Source organism: Desmodus rotundus, chromosome 6 (genome assembly GCF_022682495.2).
Source record: "Desmodus rotundus isolate HL8 chromosome 6, HLdesRot8A.1, whole genome shotgun sequence".
In the NCBI taxonomy this organism is placed as follows: domain Eukaryota; kingdom Metazoa; phylum Chordata; class Mammalia; order Chiroptera; family Phyllostomidae; genus Desmodus; species Desmodus rotundus.
In genome coordinates, this window is record NC_071392.1 from 85,594,579 (window position 1) to 85,613,209 (window position 18,631).

Below are 18,631 nucleotides of genomic sequence, written 5' to 3' on the forward strand. Positions count from 1 at the left end.
TCTGGGAGGCTTCAGGAAGGAAGCTCATCTGTGAGAGAGAAGTAAAATAATCTGGCAGAAGCCAGTTATGTCTAGAATCCAAACTCCTCAGGGGGAAGTTCCTGCTTATAAGATAGCTTTCTGAAGGTTGTCATGGCTGAACACTAGTGTGTCTTCTATGAAATGTCTACCTGACATAACTAGGAAGACATGCCAAGACATTAACCTTAAAGGAAGCCAGGCCCCAGCTGAAAATGAGCCAAAGATCCCAGGGGACTCCCCACTCTCTGCCTGCTGATGCTCACTTTCCTTTCAACCACGACATCCAACAGGATGGATTCTGAGCTTTCCTTGATTTCACCCCCTGCTGGAGGAGTCGGTGGTTCCCCTCTGTGCTGCCAGCTACCCGATGTGTGACTCTGTGGGGGACCCTGTCACAAGGTGCTGCTCACTGACCCATTCCTCTTTCCCCCCTGCACTGGGGGCTATCTGATGGAAGGACGTGACTCTCAGCTCTGAGCAGTCAATGCTTAGTGTGGGGCCTGGCACAGAACCAGTGTTCCTCGGTGCTGTGTGTGAAAGAGAGGGAGAGAAAGAGGGAGGCATCTGCAGGGCTGGAAGAGGAGAGTGAAGGAGAACGGAGAAAGAGGGAAAGGGAGAAGAAATGAGAGGAGAAAGGGGAGAGAAAAAGAAAATACCTGGGTCCAGTGGAACCTCACTCATGGGGATCTGGACCAATACTCCATTCATCACCTGGTTCCTACCTGGCTCCCACCTGCTTCCCCACTGAGGGGCTCATTGGTGACACTTTAGGTCTCTGAGTATGAGCTCCAATTCACATGCTGTATCTGGCAGCTCTTAAAGTATATGAGCATTGCTCTGGCTGAATGGCTCAGGTGGTTGGAGCATCATCCCGCACATCAGAAGGTTGCAGGTTCGGTTCTCAGTCAGAGCACAGACCTTGGTTATGGGTTTGGTCCCTGGCTGGGGCTCGTGCAGAAGGCAACCTATTGAGGTTTATCTCTATCTCTCGAATTAATAAACATATCTTCAGATGAGGATTTTATATGTATATACACATGTATGTATATATGTATATAAATATATACCTTTCTCCAGTGGCGGTTACCTAAATAAATGGCTGGAGGCCTTTTGGGGAACATCTGGAGAAATGAGTCTGGGTTTTCCTGTCACGGTGTCAGAGTCCTATTTCTGGTGCCTCGATTCGTCTTCATTTGGTGGTACTGGCTCTGGAAGCTGGTTTGCATCTGAAGACTGGGCAAAGGGACCATGACTTCGTTGGGGTAGCTGATCTGAGGCTTCTCATTCATTCCTGATTTCTTTTGACTCTTATGCTAAGTGGTCCTCCTGGTGGTCGCCCACAGAGCTGGCCCCATGAGTACCATGTTCTGTTCGCCAAGTCTAAGGCCCCCTGGGGCTCAGGCCTCCCCTGCCTGCCAGGTTGACCTTTTGCCAGTAGGGCAGGTATGTGTCCCTTGCATCTGACGGGTAAGTGTGACTATGTAGCCTCTGCTGTCTAGCTACCTGTACCCCTTTGCCACTAGGAAACTCGGCTCTGTCACAGCATCTCCTAATAAAAGCTTCATGGATGTCCTCCTCAACCGACATTTTAATCACCGTAGTAAGCACAGTGTCCTCCCCAGGAACATGGGCAGCTGGTGGGATTTTCAGTCTTATATATAACATTATAACATTTCCACTTTTCTAAGCCTTTTGAGCCCTTCCTTCAGAGTCTTCCAAGGCAATTTTTGGCATCTTGACTTAATTTGACGTAATCTGTCACTCTTTCCAAATTTCCATGAGTAAGCAGATAGCATATATTAGACCTGTTTCCCAGGAGCTCTGCCAAGGTGTTAATCCTGCATTTTCGGGGAGCGGCTCCGTATCAACAATTGTCCCTTATTCAGCTTTCTGTTCCAGCCACTCCCCTGATCTACGACCTTCTAGATTCCCTCCCAGGCAGGCTCCTGGGTGCCCACAAACACACGTCGGCCAGCTCTACGGCAGCTTTGATGTGTACAATCTCTTCTCTGTTAGCAGCCTCAGCTCCTCCTCAGCTTATGTGGAGGCGTAACCTCGTTTATGAATCTGGGGGAAGGAAAGAGATGGAGGCAGATCCTGAAAAAAATAAGCACCGCCTTATCTGAGGCCCCTGGCTATTTCTGACGTAAGGGAGGGGGCGTGTCTCCCAACAGGAAAGGGCGAGAGAGTTCAGAGGAGTCTAGGTGGTCACGGTCATTAACTGTGTCTCCCCAGCAATCGGCACCCCGAGGTTCAGGGTCCTACCGGTTCTCTCCCAGGGCTCTGTCTTGGGAACAGGAAACTTGGTTAGGCTGAAGGCTCCTTCTTTGAAACTCCACTGTTTTCATGATTAAATTCTGTCCTTCACTTTGTCCATCCTCTGAGGACAAAGAGTGTCTCCTTACATGCTGCCAAAGAGACCTTGGGACTGTCACATGTTGCTTTCAATGGAACTGAGCTTGTTGTTTTCTCTCCTTAACAAAAGTTCTTCGCAGACTCTACCGAATTCCAAAGTCCTTCCAGTTACTATTTTCTGTGAACCTCTCATACAACAGGCCACCAGAGAGAAAAGTCGTAACAACTGCGTCTGCTGTAACATTCTTGGACCTGTCTCAACTGCCAGGGACAGGTTCCTACTGACACTGGACCAGCAAGGGACCCCCCTCCAGACTTTCTTCCTGTGTGGCTGCTTTCGGGGCAACGTGCAGTGCCCACTAATCTTGGGCTCCCTAGAAAGTGAGCCTAAGATGGAAATTCCTGAGGAAGTGACTTCCTGTGGACTCCTCTCTGGGGAGGGAGACTGGCGGCCGCAGAACGGCCCAAGGGAAGAAAGGTAATCAGAGATGTGGTCTCAGCTGGAGACTAGCTCAGCCTGGTCCTATGGGACCTCCGACAATAGAGTTGGTCTCATGTCCAGGCAAATGAATGACTTATTGTGTCTCTCTGTCATTCAGTCAGTCTCTGTCTGCAGGAAGGTAGGTAGTTTATAGCAGCGATATTTACAATAGCCAAGTGTTGGATACAGCCTAAGTGCCCATCAGTAGATGAATGGATGAAAAAACTGGTTCATCTACACAATGGAATACTATGCAGCAGAAAGAAAGAAGGAGCTCCTACCCTTTGAGACAGCATGGATGGAACTGGAGAGCATTATGCTAAATGAATAAGCCAGTTGGTAAAAGACAAATTACCATATGATCTCAGCTATAAGAGGAATCTGATGAACAAAATAAACTAATGAGCAAAACAGAACCAGAGACGTGGAAACAGGGAACAGATTGAAAGCTGCCAGAGGAAAGGGGACGAGGGGGAAGGGGGAAAAAGGGGGGAGGGAGTAGTCAAAGAACATGTGTGAACATGGACAACAGGGTAGGGATTGACTGTGGGAGTGGGGGGTGGGAGGGAGGAGGGCAAAGGGGGAAAATTGGAACAACTGTAATAGAATAAACAGGAGTAAAATAAAATTGAAAAAAATAAAACCTGTGCAAATGACTCCAGTTCAGCAAGGGCAATTCTCTGAAGAAAGAGCAGTCGGAAGCCCCTAGCAACCAACTCTCACAGTAGCTGGGGGGTGGCGGCAGTGACCTGGTGCAGGGGACCCCGAGGAGGGGGTACCAACAGCTTTCACTTCCACAACCACTTCCACAACGTCACCTCAGCGAAGACAGACTTTTCTGACACCTTGCGAGAGACAGGTCTCACATACAAATAGAACTGGCTCAAGTAACTAGACAAAAGAGTCCAACATCGAGCAAATTTCAAAGGCACTGTAGATAAATTATTTCACTGTTTGTGTGTGGGGGGGTCAGAGCCCTGATTAATCTTCACAAAATCAGAAGAGCTCCTGTTATCCTCAGCACAGCTGCTAACATCGCATTCTCAAAAAATAAATGAGCTACTAAAAACAAAAAAAAAACAAAAAAAAAATTTTAAGGTTTGTCCCCTCTTTCTTATGTCTAAAATTAATAAATTAATTTTGTATAGTGATGAAGAGGAGAAATTCAATTTTAAACTCAGTCACTTCTCGAGGTGACAAATTATAAACAAATTGGTTGGGCTAATAGAACTCGACACAGAAGTCTGCATTTCCTTCCTCAGTTCCTCTCGCACGACGAGGATGTGCTCCCTTGAGTTCACCAGGAGAAACAAGGAGCAGGCGAGGCTATGAGGTTCCCGGGCACAGCGTGGGCTTCACTGTTAGCTGCCTGGTCTGCTTCCAGGGGTACACACTGTTTGACTTTTGTAATGATGCTGATGGGGGTAGAGTAGTTGGGGTTTCCTAAGTTACTGAATAATCCACAGTAGGGATCAGACCACCTAAAACTAAGTGACCTAATCCTTGAAAAGTTGACAGCAGAGTTTCATAGTGTCTCGAAGGGCCTCTTTGACTTTGTCGTTTCGGAGGGTGAAGATGAAAGGGTTCAGGAAAGGGGTCAACACAGAAATCAGCAGGGAGACGATCTTATTGTACTTGGCTGCCTGCGTTTGCTTGGGTTTCACATAGAGGAACAGGCAGCTGCCGTAGCCGATCACCACAAAGGTGAAGTGGGAGGCACACGTGGAGAAGGCTTTCCTGCGGCCAGAGGCTGAGGGGATCTTGAGGATGGTGCAGATGATGTAAGTGTAGGAGACAATTGTTGGTGCCAGAGAACCAACGATAATGAAAACAGCCATTAAAAAAAGAACAAACTCTGTGAAAAGAGTGTCGTCACAGGAGAGGCTGAGCAGTTGCCCTCGGTCACAGTAAAAATGGTCCAGCACGTTTGACTTGCAGAAGGTAAACTGAAACGTGGCAAAGACTGGCCAGATTTCAGAAAGGAACCCAAACAACCAGGACACACTCACCACCCCAGTGCAGGTGTGGCTGTTCATAATGACGTTGTACCTCAAAGGGTGACAGACAGCCAGGTAACGGTCCACGGCCATGGCTCCCAGTAATGCAAACTCCGTGGTCCCCAAAGCAAGGTACAGGAAGAGCTGGGCAACACATCCAGTGAGAGATATTGTCTGCATCCCGGGGAGCAGCAAGCCCCACAGCATGACGGGGACGATGACGGACGTGATCAGGATCTCCAAGGCGGAGAGGTGGCCGAGAAAGAAATACATGGGGGACTGCAGACGCTTATCCACACAGACAACCACGATGATGACCGTGTTGCCCATTAACGTCACCGAGTAGAAGAGGAGGAAGGTAGCAAAGAGCACATGATGTAGTCCTTGGGAGCCAGGGAAGCCAAGGAGACAAAATTCAGTGGCACTAGAATAATTGCTCATCATGTAGCCCTTGTTTCTGCCCCTTGGGAAACACAGATATGAAAAGAGAGGTGACACTGCTCCACAGGGTCCGGCTCTCAAGAGAGAAGGGAGACAGATTAGGATGAGAAACTATTCTCTCCTGGTGATCAGGTGAATAGCCCTTGCTACAATGCTCCACACAATGGCAGACCTAAACTTGCCTCTTCTAATCTAGCTCAAAGCTAGCTGTCTGGAATGGGGGAAGCCAGCTTCTTTTCTATTGGGGTGAAGGAAACCTTCCTCGTCTTTTCCCTCCTGGATGTGCCTTCTCACAGGGGACAGACGCTATGTCACTTTAAATTGCTTAGTTTTGTGGCTGAATCCATCGGCCCCTGGGAGTTTGTCCTATTGCCTCTTAGGTTAACTGTATCTGATGATAAGTGGCATTCCAGATGATGTTCACGGCATGGAGTTTTGAACCCCAGCCCTCATCCAGGTTGGTGCTACACAGACCCACCTGGCACCAGCAGGAAAGTGACAGGGAGTCCAAGAAAACATCTCTGCTTTCCCCCAGATCTCATAACCTCCACATTACAGAGCAGCAAGATCTCCAAATGGCAACTCTGGAGCTTGGGATAATTTCCCAGAGCTGAGCTGATTCATTCTTCTCTAAATCCATTTTTCCCCCCAAAGTCTCGGGAGAAAGGGAAGGTGACATCTGGCACTGACAAAAATAGATGCGAGGCCGGCAGCTTCTTAGGACGCCTGGATCTCTACGAATCACTCCATCCACCCTCTTACGCAAACACCTCCCGTCGGAGAACACATTCCAATTCCCCTCCCCAAAGCAGGAAGGACGTGATCAACCTTGCACTCTAGTTTCTTTATAGCACTTGTTCCCTGATACCAAGTTATTGTATATGGCTGATTGTTTATGTCATTCCTTCATTTCATATGGAACAAATGCAGCAGCAAACAGAACAAACAAAAATCCCCACCCTGACCAATGTGGCTCAGTTGGCTGGAGTGGCTCCCTGTGTGCACTGAAAGGCTGTGGGCTCCATCACCAGTCAGGGTACATGCCTGGGTTGTAGGTTAGATTCCCGGCCAGGGAGCCTATGAGAGTCAACCAATTGATGTTTCTCTCTCACATCCATGTATCTCTTCCTCTCTCTCGCCCTCTCCCCCTCTTCCTCTCTGTCCAAAAAACAATGAAAAAATGTCCTCGAGTGAGGATAAAAAACATCCCTGCCCTGTGGAGTTTATACTCATGTAGGGGGGTAAAGTTTAGATGATATCCAAAACAAGTAAAAATTATATATAAGATGTGAGTTTATTAATCATGCCATAGGAAAAATAAAGCAAGGAAGAAAGAGGGACAGAAAATTTATTTTTATTTATTCATTGTTCATCTATGACATTAGACCATAACTCCATGAGGCAAGGACATGTCATATATATATACATATATATATAATATTCATGAGCCAAATAAGCAGTGCTAAAATTTTTTCATAGATGATGAATATATGGACACATGATACACAACTCAATAGGTCTTGGTCCTGGCCAGGGCTAATCAGGCCGTATGTTTTCGATCCCTCTCTTCTTGGTCTCCCTTCCTGCCTCGCATTACCATCTTCCCTTCCTGATGCAACCTCCCCACTATCACTGTGGCTCTTTTGCTGGTGGGCAAAGATGCCTCACGGGCAGAACTGACCGAAGGGCTTGGCAGCCTGCTTTTCCACAGTCTCTGCATAACCAGCATGAGATGAAGAAAGGTGAGACAGAAGGACCCTGACCAATGTCAGAGGGCTGTGTGTCTCTGGCATCAAGTCGGAGAAGAACCACACCTGCTCTCTGCTTTGCAAGGGGGACTTGGAAATGAACCCATCTTTGCTGCTGCTACCCCAGCCCACTCTTCAGGCTCTAGGTGTCCTGGTGTTTGACGGCAGCCTGACCTAGAACACGCCACCTTACCCTTTCCTCCATAGAGAAGAAAGTTGAGAAGACACTCACCTCCCAGCTTCCCCACCACATATAATGCTCTCCGGGGCTCAGCCAAGGCCAAGTCCTGTCTGGCTACTGCTGAGCCCTGCACAGGGGCCAGAGCCACTTACTGCTGTCTCTGCTCATGATGAAAGAGGAAACTATCCTCAGGGAGGAGCTTAGGGGAAATCCCCAAAATAACACTGTTGTGGGGTACTCAGAGTCTTTCCCTCTCTCTCTCTCTCCTGCCCTTCCACCTCCCTCCTTCCCAAGGGGACTTGTCCCTGAGATACCTGTTCTTAATTAGCCCAGGTTCATGGTGTCCCTAAGCAATGAACCTGGAGAGAGAAGAACAAACTTTTAGTTATGCCCATTTTGACCAATTAAGTTTCAGAACTTTTTCAAGTTTTTGTTTAATGCAAAAACATGAACTCTCACCAAGCAGAGGCTTCTGAATTCCAAGGCCCCAAATGTAGGCTTCCAGAAGATGTCTCGAACTCTTAGCAGATTGCCGCAGACCGCCACTCTGCCTTTCATCCACAGCCCTCCCTGGACTCCCTTAACTACTCAGAGCTAACATCAGCCCCCAATTCCCAACAAGAGACACCACGCTGACCTCTAAAACATACAACAATATCTTAAAAAGCCTACATACTAGTCTCAGGCAAAGCCTTAACTTCACCAAAAATCCTCTGCGAAGCCTGATTTCTCCTTCAATCATTTTGCAGAGGCCCCTGTTCCTAACTCTGTGGGCTCTCCAGAACACCGTGGGGAGGTTCTGCCCCTAAATTCAATTCCACTCTCTGGTGTTGTCTCAGGGTTCCACTCTTCAGAACATATGTGCACCTGCATGTGTTCAAGCAAGAGTCTTCCAGCCTTTTATTTCTATAGCCCGGCCCTGATTACCACCAGCTGGGCAATTGAACGTGGGAGCATGTAAGGACAGCCCAATGCAGACAGTTACACTTACAATGCAAATCGGGAATCTACGTGGTGCTGGAGAGAGACAGGAAAAGTGACAGTTACAAAACCTTACCTGGATTTGGGTTTTCATTTCCAGTACACCTGTTAAATCCGAGAATATCAACTGGTGGAGAAGGCATAAATTAGGAGTAATCTTCCTTCCAATTCCTCAGGTTACCCAAATCCAACCAGGTTTCCACACAATCTTGGAGGAATTTCCTAAGCCTTTCTTTCTTTTTTTTATTGCTGTTCAATTACAGTTGTCCCCATTTCCCCCTTACTGTTCTTCTGGCCCTACCCACTCACTCCCACCTCCCACATTCAATTCCTTCCCCCACATTGTCTTTATCCATTGGTCCTTTATACACGTTCCTTGATGACCCTTCTCCTTCTTTGCCCCTTTACCCCCTCCCCCTCCTCTCTGGTTACTGTCAGTTTGTTCTTTATTTCCATGTCTCTGGTTCTGTTTTGCTCACTTGTTTGTTTTGTTGATTAGGTTCCACTTACAGGTGAGATCATATGGTATTTGTCTTTCACCGCCTGGCTTATTTCACTTAGCATAATGCTCTCCAGTTCCATCCATGCTGTCACAAAGGGTAGGAGTTCCTTCTTTCTTTCTGCTGTGTAGTATTCCATTGTGTAAATGTACCACACTTTTTTTTAATCTACTTATTTTTTTCAAGAAAATGTGGTGAAAAATCATTTTTAAATACTTCTCTCTCTCTCACTTAACAGTTATAAAAGATGTTCCTATATCAGTACATATTGCCCTACTACTTTTTTTGCATAATATTTCATTATATGAGTGCCCCTTCTTTATTAGCCCTCTATTGATCAATTTTTGTTTCAATTTTTATTATGAAAAATGATGCTATAAATATAGACATTTATAAGTCCATACACATTTATATTAGCTGTAACAAATCCCTAGAGCTGGAATTTCTAGGTCAAAGATAGATATATTGTAGTCATTGCTTTTTATTGGCACCATTTGATACTCCAGAGATTTTGGGCTGATTTGCAAATCACCAAGGCTACTTGGAGAAGAGCCCTCTTGATTTCCTGATTCACTACCAACCAAAGATATAACCAAAATTTTAATTTGAAATTAAAGAAAACCAAATTAAGATACCTTTTAAAAGTAACCAATTAAAAAAAAAACTGATGAAAAATCTTTTGAAAGATTAAAATTATCAAAACTGTCTGAAAAAAAGAATTGAAATTCCGAAATTGTTAAATAAATCAATTCATAATTAATAATCTTCCCACACAAAACACTACCAGTTAAAATTGTTTTACTGCTGTGTTCTAACTAATACCAATCCTACATAAAATCTCCTAGAAAATTAAGAAGAAGGGAACACTGACCAATTAACCTTAAAGGTCAGAATTATCTTGATTCCAAAGACATCTCAAGAAAATAAACCTATCAACCTATATTCCTCACAAACACAGATGCAAAAATCTTTTATAATACAGTTTTAAAAAATCAAACCCATCGATACATAAAGAAAATAATATGCCATGACAAGTGATCATTTTATTCCAGAAATGCAAAGTCAGTTCAACACTAGGAGATAAATCAATACAATTCACCATGTTAACAGAATGAAAGAGAAAAACCACATGATCAGTTCAATAAAGGAAGAAAAGGCATTTGACAAAAATCAAGAGCCATTGATCAAAAACTCTGGTCAAACCAGGAACTAAAGCGATCTACCTCAAACTGGTAAGCAGCACTGACCAAAAACACCCGTGCTAACGTGAAACCTCATGGTGAAAGACCCAGTCTCTCCCTCTGAGACAGAGAGCAAGGCGAGGGTATCTGTTCTCACCACTTCCAGTCAACATTATCCTGGAAATCCTAACTGATACAACAACAACAAAAGAAAATTAAATTAAAAGCACAGTCAGAAAATAAAGAAATAAAAGTATTTACTTGGAGAAACATAGTCCTAAATGTACAAAATCCTAAGAAGTCCACAAAAAAGCTACTAGAACTAATAAGTGATTGTTGGGTCACTGGATAAAGGCTCAATATATTTAAAAAACCTATTGTAGAGCTAAACACCAGCCAAGAACATTGGAGACAGAAATAATGTATTTACTTTACAATAACACAGACACGAAAACTAAGGGATATAGTTAACAAACTGTGTGCAACATCTATACAATTGAAGCTGTAACACACTGCTGAGAGAATCTAAAGACCTATAGATAAGGAAATATTCTGTTTTCATGAATCAGAAGACACAGTTCTGTTAGAATGTCAATTCTCTCCAAACTACAGATGCAATACAAATTCAAACAAATCCCAGGAAGCTTTTAGTTAACACTGGAAACCTGACTCTAAGATTTCTGTACAAGTGTGAAAGACCTAGAAAAGCCAAAATGATTTTGGAAAAGAAGAACAAAGCCAGGGAACTCAGAATGTCTTCCTTAGAAACTTACTATCATAAGTTATATAAATGTCTAATCACTATATGGTACACCTGAAACTAATATAAAATCCTATGTCAACTATAATTTTACAATTTTTTTTAAATTAATGAAGTAAGATTAGAAAAAAGCAGGCTTACTATAAAGGTACAATAATCAAGACAGTATGTTGCTGACATAATATCAGGTAGATCTACTGACCCATAGACCAATGAAATAGAAAGTTCAAACACAAACCCGAACATAGACCTTCAACTGATTTTTAACCACACTAAGTGCTGACAGAGATGGATTTAGATGGATTTTGTAGGTGAATAAAGCCGGAGAATGTCCAAGCTCAAGGCCCTTCTGTGTCTGCGTCTGGCTTTCCCACATGAGCATACTGGGGACGCAGGCAAGAGCAGCCATCCTGGCCCAGAGAAAGAAAAGGCATTGATGATCTAGTAGGCAGCAGAGTTATTACCCTAGGTTTTGAGTCCCCATCCACAGAAGGGGGAGTGAGAGGGAACAATCCTTCCCTGCCTGCCACAAAGCCTCCCTGTCCGCCCTTGCTTCCCTCTTTCTACTCTGTTCTCCAGCAGCAGCCTGAGTGATCTTTTAAAACACAGATGACATCGGATTTCTCCTCTGACTGAAATCTCCTCACTGCCCTTTGGATAAAGCCCCAAGCCCTGTAAAGCCTGCATGACTTGGAGAAATGCTTTTCCCTAATGTCACCGCCCGCCATCCACAAACACTGGCACTCCCGCAGTTGCGCACAGGCGTTAGTGCACGCCGCTCCGTTTCTTAGAGCGCTCGTTTCATTTCCACCCCTTTGCTAGTGAATGCCAGGTATCACTGTGGTCATTCCCTTGTAGAGGCTTTTGCTAACCTTTGCAGGCATGTTCAGGTTCCCTGCCAGGGGTTCCCCAAACGCCCTTGTAGCAGATGTTGTGTGTATTGCCAAGACCCCTTCAGGGCCCAGGTCATCACTCCCCTGGCTCACAGCTGCACTCAGTAGAGGAGAAGTGCCCCTGACACCGAGATTACAGCCCTTCCTCTAAGGGAGCCCATACCCAGTGGCCTGTAGAGGCAGGAGTGCCAACGCCCAGCCCCTGTGTTTTCATCAGCAACACAAGTCAGGACAAGTCAACAGGGCATTGCAGTTCCAGAGCTCCGTGGTATGATTCATCACAGCTCAGCCTCCTCTCCCTCCCAGTCCTTTATAGGAACCGTTCCATGGGTCACTCTCAGACCTGTGATAACCTCATAGCTCCTTTCTCAAAATGACTCACTGTTGGTGACTATGTGTGTGGTGTATCAGTGTGAGTGTGTGTGCACAGGTATGTATTGTACATATGTTTCCATTTTGTACGGTGACATCGGTCTTCATCAGACAGGCTCTACCAGGGAGGACGCCGTGCCCGGCATACTTGCTGCTGTATTTTCAGCACAGTTGCTGAGAAACCACTGTGGTTTGAAAAATGTTCTTGTTCAATTTTCTGTTCTTTAATTTTAATAAGGTTGAACTCGTGTTTTTTAAAACTAATTTTTCTTTAGTGAACTTCTTGGTTTGTAAGAGAACTTTGTATATAAATCAAATAAACCTTTATTTCATGTTTTTATTTTTATATCTTTCTATACATAAACATTTGGTTCTTAGGTAGTTGAATGGAACAGTCTTGGTACCCTGGGACCTGCATTCTCCATAGAAAAGCTTATGTTCATATTTCAAGATGATTAAAAGAGGAAAAAAATCCTATTTGTTACTTTTTACACTTAACTCTATTTGAACCATATGAAATTTATTATTCTGTGAAAGCATAAATTACAAATCTAGGGTTATGCTTATTTTAGATATTTTGTCAATGCAATAAACATCTCTGGAATAAAGGTAAAGGAGAGAGGGAGGGGGAAGGGAGAGATAGAAATTGACAAAGAGAGAGGAAGAGGAGGAAAAGGAGGAAGAAAGAATAGATTAGAGAAATGCCCGGGTGAAAAACGCCTTCTGTCTCGTGGCTGGGGCAAGGAGAATCCACATCTAGAAGAGGGAAAAAGAGGTTAGAATGACTGGCAGTGAATTTAGTAAGGGTCAGAGACTATCAGAGATGAGAGGAAAATGTCCTCCACAACTTATTTACATGGGATGAACCTGATGCCCAGACTGAGTGACTGGCTCAGGTCACACAGTCATTTACTAGGGACTCCAAGTCCTAGCTCAGCCTTCTCATCAGAAAAGCAGAGAGAGCTGCTTCCAGCAGGGACTGACACATGGGGTAGAATGGTGGCTGGAGGGACCTGTAATGACCCTACCAACTCCGAGATTCTAAGACTCAAAAGTACACTTTTGAAGATCCTTCTGCCCCTGAAGTTCTCATAATCAAAGACAAAACTTCAGAGTTGAATGAAGCGCACGGGCACAAAGTAGGGGCTCAATGACTACAGTATCAATGAACGTGGACTGTCCTTATCAATAACTGTAATTCAGTGGTTCTCTTTGGAGATGATGCGTGCTTACTCCATGAGCTTGAGTGAATGGCTTATGATAACCCTACTGTCTAGGATGGTTGGGCAGATGCCAAGGAGAGTGAACCCCATGGTGGGGCAGCAAGAGGACTCCACAGCTGGAGACGCTGAAGCATCAGGCTCTCCTCCAGCCTATAACATTGGGACATGTGGCTCAAGAGGTTAGCAGGTAGAATTGTGGTTCCCCAAAGCTGTCCATGCCTGGCCCCTGGGAAATTATTGTCTTACATGGCAATAAAGACTTTACAGATGAGATTAAATTAAGGACCTTGAGATGAGGAGATTATCCTGGATGATACAGGTGGGCTGCATCAAAACCCAGGGCTCCATAGAAGTGGAAAACCTTTCCCAGCTAAGGTCAGAGGCAGAGGGAGATGTGATGATGGAAGAAGGGTCAGCAAGACGCAGGGTGTTGCTGGCTTTGGATATGGAGGAAGGGAAGCATGAGCCAAAGAATGTGAGCAGCCTGTAGCCCCTGGGCAAAGCAAGGAGACCCCGGAAAGGGGCACAGCCCCCTCAGCTCCTTGATTCTCACCCACTCGGGTCTGTGTCAATCTCAGACCTAGAGAGTTTGCAAGATAATAAATCTGTAGTGTTTGAGCCACCAAACTCGTGGCAGTTTGCTACGGAAGCAAGAGAACACTCCAGTCACGAAAGCCCACAGGCCAGCTGCACGCCTGTCTCTCAGTTCTCAAGTCACCCCGCCTCCAGCCCTGCTTGGAACAGCCATCCTGTCTGCCTGAGCTCCCTAGTAGCAATATGCTGCTTTCTACCATCATCCCCATTTCTGTCCAGAACGACCTAAAATCTTGTTATCCATGGCTCTGTCCTGAAAGCTCAGCTCCAGATTCGGGCCCTACAGAGAGATTGCCTGGCCAACCCCGTCCTGCCCTTGTGGGTCTTAAACTCGGGACCCATGTGCCCTGTCTTCCCAGGTTTTCACTTTGTCATTATTTCTGTCTGAGGGTGTGGGTGGGACTAAGTGGGTGGGGCTCAGTGGGTGGCATCCATAAAGACTGAGCTCTGAGAGAAGGAACTGTGACTCAGAGTCTACGGCAAGCCCAGTCTTCTACCACCTTGCCTTCACGCTCATCCCCAGGGCGTGCATCTTCTCAAAGGAGTTAGAGATAAGCCCTTGTATCTGGCCAGTTCCCAACATGTGTCTGTCAGGGGTCCTAGCTCTGATAGGAAGATGTCTCCTTGTGAGCTTACAGCTTCAGTCCCCCAACTTCTACAGATGATACTGGACAATCCACACAAGCAGGTGCTGTGGCCCAGCTGCTCAGAAGCCCCATCTCCTGCTTCGCAGATCTCAAAACCCTGCATCTGGGAGGGAGACAAACATCGAATGGAAACCCTGGATCTAACCCTGGCCATGTACCCCAGCTGCCATGACCTTCACCCAGCTGGCAAATTCCTTCGTGCTCTTCTCATTTTTCCCTGGCAATTCTAGGAGGAAGGAAAGAGCCAGGAGGCAGGCACTGCCATGGGACCAATCCTAGGCCGTGAGCAGCTTAGGTGTATCCAGGTCTCTATCCCTTTTTCTTCATTCAGAACTTTTTCTCAAATGTTATTTCCTCAGAACAGACTTCTCATTAACTTAAGGGGTAACACCAGTGTCTCCTAACCCCCCGAGGACCCCTTGCTTTCTCATTGTTCCCACAGAGATCACTCAGCTGGAGTCTAAGTTTCCATCCAGCACAGGTTCAGCTCTAAACCTTATCGAGAAACCAAGGGCCTGGGGACATAGGGGACAGGGAGAACCAAGGACGCTCATCCTTGGGAGAGAAGGCACAGAAACAGCCCACGTTCCCCTCTGGTCTCTGAAAGGACTTTTTGCCTACATTCTAGCTCCCGGACTTGGTGACACAGGGCAAGCCAGTATTCAAGGTGTTGGCATAAGGGTTGGAGACATTGTAGCTCACAGAGCCACCCCCCCCCTCCAGAAGTGCCACCCCATCCCAGCTGCTCGGAAGCCCCAGTGTACCTCTAGCGGCTGCAACACTCTCACCAACAGCAATGGGCCACGTGTCATGTCGCTCATGTCACAGGATGGATCCATTAGGCAGGACTCTCTAGACAGGAGTTTCTTAATGTGAGCGGCTGCAGAAGAAGACCTGCTTAGCGGCTACGGTAAGTGGCTTGGGGTTGACACGGGACAGGGCAGCCTCCTGTGCAGCATGAGGTAAGGGCTGGGCTTGAATTTAATCAGGGCTGGGCACAGACTTTACCCCTGTTGTTAAGGTTTGTCAGTGGGGTGGGTACAATGAGACAGAGGCACAGATGCCATTGCTGGAGGTCAGGACCAGCCTCAGAGGCAGACGTTATGGGCCAGAGAGAAGGCCAGAGTGTATCTACACACAGTGTTGATTTTCTTTGTCCATTGGAAGTTCTAAAAGTATCGTTCTAGCAACCTAAAATTCCAAGGAATGGCATAAAGCTGTGGAAATATTCACACACACACACACTTCACACACATGTTGGCCCTAAAGAGGGTTCAGAGGTGATGGGCTGGAAAATGTGAGTTCGCTGGCAACTGTAAAATGAGGACAATGGCAACAGCTGTTTGCTGAGCACGTAGCATGTGCTGTCACTGTACTAAGTGGTTCACTCATTTAATCTTTGCAGCGGCCCTAGAAGCTAGTGCTATTATTAGTTCCGATTGGAAAGCTGAGTGAATGAGGCTCAGACAGGGAAGCAATAGAGAGGAGCAGACTTAGATTCCACACTAAGCAAGTGTCAGACCAGAATCCAAGCACAGGTCTGATGTCGTGCCCCAAACCACCATGCGAGAGAGGGGAGTCCGGGAGGTTCAGGGGAGACTCTGCAGGAGCAAAGCAGCACTGCTGGGTGACCGCCAAGGACCTTCTAGTTGCTGGCCAAGCAGCCGCCTGGTCCTGAGGCCTATCTGTGACCCCTGTGTCCCCTCTGCTCTCTACCTTTGCAAATAATACCGGAAGATCTCCATAAAAAATCTGATTTATTGACTCAAAACTCTGACTTTCCATTAATTGCATGACCACAGCTGGAGCAATGTAGAAGAGTGAGGGTCCTCAGCAGAGAGACAACCTAGAAAGACCTGAAGGGACCTTTTAAAAGGGGTCTTGGTGCACGGCCTCTGGGCTGTGACACAGACCCCCACCTGCACCAACACTCGGGGGCTTCTGGGTGACTCACACTAACTCTCTCTTTCCTTCTGTGTTCCCTCCCCTCCCTATCTTTTTATTCTGGTTTTGCCTCTCACACATTTGGTCTTACTTCTGTTTCTCTTATTTCTTTCTTGCCTTCTCCCTAAATGTCCATGTCTGCTGCTGTGTCATCTTCCTTAATCTGCTCCTCTCTACTTTCCTCTCTCCTTATCGATGGCTTTCCACGCTTTCATTCTATGACTCCCTGACTCTCTTCCCCATGGTCCTCCTATTCTCTCGTTGTCATCTTTACCTTCCTCTCTCGGCCCTTCTGTTCATCACTGACCACCCCTTGCCTTTTCTCCCTGTTCTCTTTCTCTATCGTTGTTTCTGAGTCAATGATTCTATGTATGTAAGTATGTATGTATATATGTACGTACGTGTATCTACCCATCATCTATGTCTGCATCTCTGTCTCTCTCTGCTGCTCCACCTTATTTCCTTTCCATGCAGGACCCAGACCCTGGATCATGGCGAATTGGAGCCACCCTTCCGAATTTGTCCTCTCGGGCTTCTCATCTTTCGGTGAGCTGCAGGTTCTGCTGTATGGGCCCTTCCTCACGCTTCACCTTCTCGCCTTCCTGGGAAACACCATCATCATTACCATGGTCATAGCTGACGCCCACCTCCGGACTCCCATGTACTTCTTCTTGGGCAATTTTTCCCTGCTGGAGATCTTGGTGACCATGATCACTGTGCCCAGGATGCTCTCAGACCTGCTGGCCACCCAGAAAATCATTTCCTTCAGCGGCTGCCTGGTCCAGTTCTACTTCTATTTTTCCCTGGGATCCACCTCCTTCCTCATCCTGGCAGATATGGCCCTTGACCGCTTTGCGGCCATCTGCCACCCACTGCGCTATGGCATTTTGATGAGCTGGGCTGTGTGTGTCCGGCTGGCAGGGGCCGCCTGGGCAGCCCCTTTCCTAGCCATGGTGCCCACTGTCCTCTTCCAGGCCCACCTCAATTATTGCCATGGCAATGTCATTAACCACTTCTTCTGTGACAATGTACCTCTGCTGCAGCTGTCCTGCTCAGACACCAGCCTGCTGGAATTCTGGGACTTCGTGATGGCCTTGGCCTTTGTCCTCAGCTCCTTCCTGGTGACCCTCATCTCCTATGGCTACATCGTGACCACCGTGCTGCGGATCCCCTCGGCCAGCGGCCGCCAGAAGGCTTTCTCTACGTGCGGGTCTCACCTCACCCTGGTCTTCATTGGCTACAGCAGCACCGTCTTCCTGTATGTCAGGCCTGGTAAGGCACACTCTGTGGATGTCAACAAGACCGTGGCCTTGGTGACATCCATCCTCACTCCCTTCTTCAGCCCCTTTATCTTTACCCTCCGCAATGAGACATTCCAGGCGGTGCTGCGGGGACAGATGCAGAGGCTGAAAGGCCCCCACAAGGCGCGGCGGTGAGCCCAAGGGGCCCGGCCAGGCTCAGTCAGGGGTTCTAGGAGGAGGTGGAGGAGCAGCTGGTGGGAGGCCACTGTCCAGTCTCTTCAGATTTTCTCCTCTGTGCATCCGAGTGATTGCCACAGGGAGTCCTCAGTGCCATCCTGTCCCGACTGAAGCTCTCCTAGACCACGGGGAGGGGCTCCCCACTCCCCCTGGCAGCTGCAGGGGCTCTGAGAGCAGCCCCAAGTCTGGGGAGCCAGCAGTGGGGCTTTCGAGAGAAGAAAGTGCATGGGCTTCCCATTCAAGGTGTAGCAGCCAGGTCCTGTTCTCTGAGCAGGGGATGTTCAGCCCCAGGGTGTGCACATGCGCATGTGTGCACGCACGTGTCTGTGTGTCCTCGTGTGTGTCCATGTGCCTCTGTATGTCTGTATGTCCCGTGTGTGTCTGTGTGTCTCAATATCTATGTATGTGTCTGTGTGTTTGTCTCTATGCATGTCTGTGTGTGTGTGCCTGTGTGTCTCCGTGTGTCTGTGTCTCTGTGTGTGTCTCAGTGTGTGTGTGTGTGAGTGTGTGTGTGTGTAAGCCCATGAGGTCCCATTTTCCATTTGGAAAGAAACATAAACTCCACCTCTGCACTTTCCTCCCCAAAATGAAATTTTTTAAATCTTCCAGTTACTTCATCCTCAGCATCACTGCATTCCCTTACCTTTCAACTATCCTGGCTCTTCTAAAAGAGCCCCAATTTAAACTACTCTGCCAAATTCCTTCTGCAAATACTCTTTAATTCACCAACTACCTTTCCCAAAAAGCTACAGTAGCTTCACTTACGAAGAAAGTAGCACAAGCACCACTTACTTTGAGACAACAAATCTACTAATTTACCACAAATGTCACACT

The 18,631-nt window shown here is 46.8% G+C and overlaps 3 protein-coding genes across 3 annotated transcripts in view; 1 reads left to right on the forward strand and 2 right to left on the reverse strand.

Annotated features, from left to right (window-relative positions):
* KEL (Kell metallo-endopeptidase (Kell blood group)) overlaps nucleotides 1-18,631 on the reverse strand; it is a 171,567-nt gene that overhangs the window by 43,569 nt on the left and 109,367 nt on the right. The window lies entirely within an intron of this gene.
* OR9A2 (olfactory receptor family 9 subfamily A member 2) lies at nucleotides 4,025-8,451 on the reverse strand. Its single transcript, XM_024572843.2, has 2 exons — nucleotides 7,684-8,451; nucleotides 4,025-7,583 (listed from the first exon to the last, which is right to left on the reverse strand). The coding sequence occupies exon 2, from the start codon at nucleotides 5,296-5,298 to the stop codon at nucleotides 4,354-4,356; it is 945 nt and encodes a 314-aa protein (XP_024428611.2). The 5' UTR covers nucleotides 5,299-7,583; nucleotides 7,684-8,451; the 3' UTR covers nucleotides 4,025-4,353.
* Nucleotides 9,454-18,434, forward strand: OR6V1 (olfactory receptor family 6 subfamily V member 1). Its single transcript, XM_024572842.2, has one exon. It carries the CDS (start codon nucleotides 16,703-16,705, stop codon nucleotides 17,753-17,755), a length of 1,053 nt encoding a protein of 350 aa, XP_024428610.2. The 5' UTR covers nucleotides 9,454-16,702; the 3' UTR covers nucleotides 17,756-18,434.